This window comes from Neopelma chrysocephalum, unplaced genomic scaffold (assembly GCF_003984885.1).
Source record: "Neopelma chrysocephalum unplaced genomic scaffold, ASM398488v2 Primary Assembly neopelma1_174, whole genome shotgun sequence".
Classification (NCBI taxonomy): Eukaryota; Metazoa; Chordata; class Aves; order Passeriformes; family Pipridae; genus Neopelma; species Neopelma chrysocephalum.
Window position 1 is genome coordinate 492,258 of NW_020897836.1, and position 6,174 is coordinate 498,431.

Sequence of the window (6,174 nt, forward strand, 5' to 3'; positions counted from 1 at the left end):
TCCAGGGGTTTTGTGGTGTCCATGATTTTGTGATGCTCAGTGTTCTGATCCAGCTTCATCAGCCTCTGTCTTTGTGAAGGACACGAGGTGCCTACACTGTGTTTTCCCAGCAGGAGGGGGTTCCATGGGCTCTGTCCACATCAGGACCAGAGCTGTGCAGCAGGAGCAAATCTCTGAGGGGACCAGGATGCTGCTGAGGGACCAGAGTCCCCACTGTGACAGGACATGAGGGACATGGATTATTCCATGGATATTCCATGGTTTAAGAGAAGGGTGGGGGGACCCTGGCCCAGGTTGGGCAGAGAAGCTGTGGCTGCCCCTGGATCCCTGGAAGTGTCCAAGGCCAGGCTGGAGCAACCTGGGCTAGTGGAAGGTGTCCCTGCCCATGGCAGGGGGTGGAACTGGATGATCTTCAAGGTCCCTTCCAACCCAAAACATTCCATGATTCCATGATAATTTCTCTGCAGCTCTGCCCTCCAGTTCCAGATCTGGGCTCATTTGGTCACCAATTCCCTCCCTCTGTTTTTTTATTTTATTTTTAGTTCTATCAGATAAAATACTTGCTTCTCAGCCCCTCACTCCTGCTTAGAAATCGTGGAACGGTTTGGCTTGGAAGGGATCTTAAAGCCCATCCAGTCCCACCCCCTGCCATGGGCAGGGACACCTTCCACTTATCCCAGGTTGCTCCAACCTGGCCTTGGACACTTCCAGGGTTGAGGCATCTCCTGCACGCTTCGGTGTAGCCTGATAACAGGTCAGATGGAAGAAATGAGCTGCTGGGAGGAAAGTCCAACAAAATTCTGACCATTTCCAGTTGGCCCAGTTCCTTGCTGGGCTGTGTGGGACAGGGTGCGGTGCCAGGCTGGGAACTGGGGCAAAAAGCGTGATGGATGCAGGAGACTGGAGCTGCCAAAGTGGGAAGGGGGGAACTGGCAGCCAGTAAAGCAAGTTCTGCCATCAAGAAGCTACTTGTGAAAAAAATACACATTTGCTGTCTTTTTTTTTTTTTTTTTTTTTTGCTGATGATCTTAATTTCGCCGAATGTGTAAGATTTGCTTTAGCAAAACAAATATCACTCTTGGGTTTTTGCCATGCCATGAATTTTTAATGCTTTATTAGAACGCTGGAGGGTTTCAGCCCAGTCTGTGACAGCTTAATTGAGTGAAATCCCGCTCGTTACCTGCCGGAGCCATCTGGCCTTGGGAATTAACAGCTGGGAAACCAAGCCTGGCTGCCAGATAATTCCATGCAAAACAGGTACCCCGTGTAAAAACCCTCTTTGGAAGTTGTCTGCACCTTCGTGCACAGAGATATTTATTTTTTAAAAAGGGGGTTTAGGACATTTTTGGGATCGGGCAGAGGTTTTGCTACACCAAAAGCTGGTGCTGAGGGCCAAAAATAGGGATTGCAGAGGGGAAAGGTGTGTGCCAAGGCTTTATTAGTGTGTGTGGTCCTGCAAAGTGCTGGGGAGGTACAAGGGGGGGGGTTTACATCCGTGCTCGGAGAAAATAAAATATTTAAAAAAAAAAAAAAAGAAAGATTAAAAAGTTGATTAAAAAAATTTTTGAAAAATATATTGGAAAAAAATAAATTGGAAAAATATATTGGGAAAAAAATGTATTGGGAAAAAATGTATTGGAGAAAATTTCAAGGGCGGCGGCGCTGTGGGGCAGGAGCTCCAGGGCCGCAGCCACGGTCTGGGACCTGTTCCCCTTCCCCTTCCCGTTCCCGTTCCCGTTCCCGTTCCCGGTCCCCTTCCTGATCCCATTCCCGGCTCCCACCTCTCGGGGAAACTGCACCCCCGCGTCTGGGCCGGCAGGGGGCGTCCGCCTCCCTGGCCACGCCCACCCGGGAGGGGCGCGCGAGGCGCCGGCGGCGACCAATCAGAGCGGGCGGGCGGTTCCCGCGCGCGCGGAGCGGCCATTCACGAAGCGGCGGGGGCATGAATGGGGCGGGTCACGTGGGGCGGCGCGTTCCCACGCCCCCCTCGCGCTGCGCACCGGGAATGGAGCCGGGACCGGGAGCGGCGGGATCGGCGGGATCCGGGAACGGGCGCTGGGCCGCCACCGCCTGCGTGGTGACCGGCGCTTCCCGCGGCTTCGGCCGCAGCCTGGCGCGGGTCCTGGCGCCGCGGCTGGGCCCGGGCTCGGTGCTGGTGCTGCTGGCGCGCTCCGCGGAGCCGCTGGCGGAGCTGGCGGCCGAGCTGCGGGGCGACGGTGGCACCGGGCTGCGGGTGCTCTGCGTGGCCGCAGACCTGGGCTGCCAGGACGGGCTGCGCAGGGCGACCGCTGCGCTGCGGGAGGTGCTGCCCGCCGAGCCCTTCGGCCGCCTGATCCTCGTCAACAACGCCGGTAACGACCCGTCCATCCATCCCCTCCGTGCTCCCCCGGCACAGCGGGGCTCAGCCCCGCAGAGCCCGCCCTTGGTCCTACACCGGCTGCGCCGGGGATTGGTCGGTGCTTTGGGTGCCGGCAAGTATCCAGAAAGAGTAAATAACCCAAAGAACGGCGGAGATTTCATCCCGTCCGGGTCTCATTATAATAATTAGTTTGGGGAGCAGGTCACTGCCGGGGCTTTGCTGCTTGAACGGTTTTACCTGTTGCTCGTAAGGTTTTACCTGCTGCTTGTGGTACAGGACCACCTGGCTGCCCTCCTGCACCCTCTTGTCCCTCTGCTCCCCGAATACAAACCTTCAGACAAACTTCTAGCCCCGCCTTGTGCTTCCTTCCTTGCACCTTTAATGCCTTAGTGCCTTTTTCACCCATTATTGCTGTAAATCAGATGGTGTGTTCCTGTAGGGAAAAGGTGCTCCAGGACTTGGGTCTTTCAGTGGCTTGGCCGTGAAGAGGGACCTGCAGGAGGGCACGTGGTGGCCTGTGGGGACATTGTACCCAGGGGTGGAGGTTGGGAGCTGTTTGTTTTGGCAGGGCAGGTCCCTGTCCCGTGTCACTGCTGGTTCAGTCGGTGACCCAAAAGCAGAGCTGGGCTTTGCTGAGCTCCTCAGGCTGCTCTGGGACCCTGCCAGAGACACTTTTGCTTTTGTAGGAGCAAAAGGGGCGTGCTGTGTTGTTGAACCCCTCTGTAACTCTTAACTCATTTGTCCAACTTTGGAATTGCCCAAGGCCAGGTTGGACAGGGCTTGGAGCAACCTCATCTAGTAGAAAGTGTCCCTGCCCATGGCAGGGGCTGGAACTGGATGAGCTTCAGGTCCATCCAACCCGCACCATTCCATGATTTCTAGGCTCCCTGGGAGACATCTCCAAATCCTTCCTGGACCTCACCGACCCAGATGAGATCAACACCTACTTTGCCTTCAACGTCACCTCGGCGCTCTGCCTCACCTCCACAGCCCTGCAGGCCTTTGGGAAGCGGCCTGGCTCCAGCAGGACCGTGGTGAACATCTCCTCCCTCTGTGCCCTGAAGCCCTTCAAGAGCTGGACTCTGTACTGCAGCGGGAAGGCTTCCCGGGATATGATGTTCCAGGTGCTGGCGCTGGAGGAGCCCGATATCCGTGTGCTCAACTACGCCCCGGGTGAGCAGAGCAGCTCAGGGATTGCTGCTGGTTTTCATAGAATCATAGAATCAGCTGGGTTGGAAGGGACCCCCGAGATCATCAAGTCCAACCCTTGATCCAACCCCGCTGTGGTTCCCAGCCCATGGCACTGATGCCACATCCAGTCTCTTCTTAAAAACCTCCAGGGACGGAGAATCCACCACTTCCCTGGGCATCCCATTCCAGTGGCTGATCACCCTCTCTGGAAAGAAATTCTTTCTAATCTCCAACCTAAACCTCCCCTGGCACAGCTGAAGACCCCGAACCCTCTTGTCTTGCTGAGAGTTGCCTGGGAAAAGAGACCAACCCCCAGCTGGCTCCCCCCTCCTGTCAGGGAGTTGCAGAGAGTGAGGAGGTCTCCCCTGAGCCTCCTCTTCTCCAGGCTGAACAGCCCCAGCTCCCTCAGCCTCTCCTCATAGGACTTGTGCTCCAGTCCCTTCCCCAGCCTCGTTGCTCTCCTCTGGACCTGCTCCAGGACCTCAATGTCCTTCCTGAGCTGAGGGCCCAGAACTGGACACAGCACTCCAGGGGTGGCCTCACCAGCGCTGAGTCCAGGGCAAGAATCACTTCCCTGGCCCTGTTGGCCACACTGTTCCTGCTCCAGGCCAGGATCCATTGGCCTTCTTGGCCACCTGGGCACACTGCTGACTCATGTTTGTGTGGGTAAAAGATTCTTGCAGCCAAGCTGGGAGCAGAGGGAAAATTTAGCCCCGGAATTTTCCATTCTCCTTGAGTCATCTCTGTTTTGGTGCTTTTTCCCCAGGTCCTCTGGACACGGACATGCAGCTCCTGGCCCGGACTGAGACTGGAGACCCTGAGATGCGTCAGTTCTTCCAGAGCCTGCAGGAGGGCAGGAAGCTCATAGACTGCACTGTGTCAGCCCAGAAGCTGGTGAAGCTCCTGGAGGAGGACACCTTCCAATCCGGAGCCCACCTGGATTTCTATGGCGTCTGAGCTCCCGTCGCCTCCACCTTTGCCTTCCTGCTTTGCTTCCTGCTGAGCCACGTCCTGGGTGTCTCCAGTGTGGTTGGTGACCTGGTTTGAGTCCTGAGAAGCTTTCAGAAGACCTCTGGGTGCCTTATAAATACTCCTGGTGCCTTGATGGGGGTTGGGGGGCAGTTGCTGCCGTTGAGCCCTCTGGGGGACCCGCTGGCAGGAGCAGGGATTCCTCAGCTCCTGGGGATGGGGGAGCACAGGTGGCTTTTCCAAGGGAATGGACATGGAGCCTTAAAACTCACCTGCACAGGAGTGATCCAGGGAGATACCAAGGCAGAAAGATCTCTGGCCACCCCAGGAGGTCTGAGCAGCAGGGTTAGAGTTGAGTGTCCCCATGTCTGTCCCCTTAGCCCCACAGGAGCACCTGAGCAAGTCCCCAAAGAGCCATTCCCGGGGCTGGAGGTGGTGGGTGTCACCCCAGAGCCCTGACTCTCCATCCCCTGCTCACCAGTGGGTTGTCCAAACTCTCCCACAGTCCTTGGACTGTCTCTCTGTGAATTTTGGATGTTAAGACATGGACCAAAGCCTGTCCCAGTGTTTTATCCACCAAGGCCATTAATCACCAGGAGAGGGAGCTGGCCTTGGAGGAGATGGGAATTTTGGGTGCCTGGCTGGGGTCACCAGCTCACACAAACCTGGTTACAGCACAGCCAAGACACAGCCCTGAGTTCATGCCATGCTCCTGTTCTGGGTCCAAACCTTGTTCTGGGCCTTCAGCCCCTCCTGGATTGTCCTTCTAATTATTTGTAGGGTTTTATTGTCATTTCCCCATCAGATTCCAGGAGGCACAGACACATTAAGTCTTGCCCTTCTAGAAAGCAGAGTGTGTTGATGCAGGAAAGCCACTTGGAAGCACAGTGGCATTCCCTGTGTGCCCTGGAAATGCCCAGTGTGCCTTTGTGCTCCCTTCCTGCAGTCCCCGTCTCAACCCTGTATCTCAAATTTTGCCCACCTGTATCTACAATCATTAAAAGTTTCATGTCTGCTCTGGGTTTTCTGCTGTGTCTTTAAAAGTGGATAAATTCCTGGGAGCGTGGGAGGACAAATCCTGGGTTAAGCACTTCATCCAGCAAGGCACCAGTGTGCCCTCCTGGAGTCCTGTTCATCCATCCCTGAGCTGTTTCATTAATTCCATGTTAATTTAATCCTGTCAAGCTCATAAAACCCTCCTCTCCAGCCAGTGCTGCTGCTTGGTTTCATCTTCCCTCTCTGATGTGAAACTCAGTGTTAACAAAAACCCCTCTGCTGCTCACGACACTAGGAAGGGGTTTTTTTCTGAGGTTTGATGCCTGGTGGGGTTTAATATCTGTGAAAACCTTCCTTGATGGACTTTCTGCTGCTAAAAAATCCCCCATCTCCTCACCTGCATCCTTGTGGGTTTGTTCCATCCTGTCTTGGGCAGGAACTCTTTTTGGATCTGGCCCTTTGCAGGGAATAACCTCAGTGCTCAGAGCTGGGGGTCCCAAGTCCTGCCCTGCAGGGCCTTGGACTGTGGGCTGGAGGGCCTGAAGGTTGGGAAGCCTATCCCAGAAGGCTCGAGGAGCTCTGTATTGCAGGAGGGGGTGGGAGGGTGCTGGGGGACAGGGCTGCTGGGAACAGGGACCACTTGGAACCAGCCAGGTGAG

At 55.7% G+C, this 6,174-nt stretch overlaps 1 protein-coding gene across 1 annotated transcript; it reads left to right on the forward strand.

Moving 5' to 3' along the window:
* Positions 1–1,990: 1,990 nt before the first annotated feature.
* On the forward strand, positions 1,991–5,535 carry SPR (sepiapterin reductase). Its single transcript, XM_027701917.1, has 3 exons — positions 1,991–2,351; positions 3,242–3,532; positions 4,317–5,535. The coding sequence occupies exons 1-3, from the start codon at positions 2,006–2,008 to the stop codon at positions 4,505–4,507; spliced, it is 828 nt and encodes a 275-aa protein (XP_027557718.1). The 5' UTR covers positions 1,991–2,005; the 3' UTR covers positions 4,508–5,535.
* Positions 5,536–6,174: the final 639 nt, after the last annotated feature.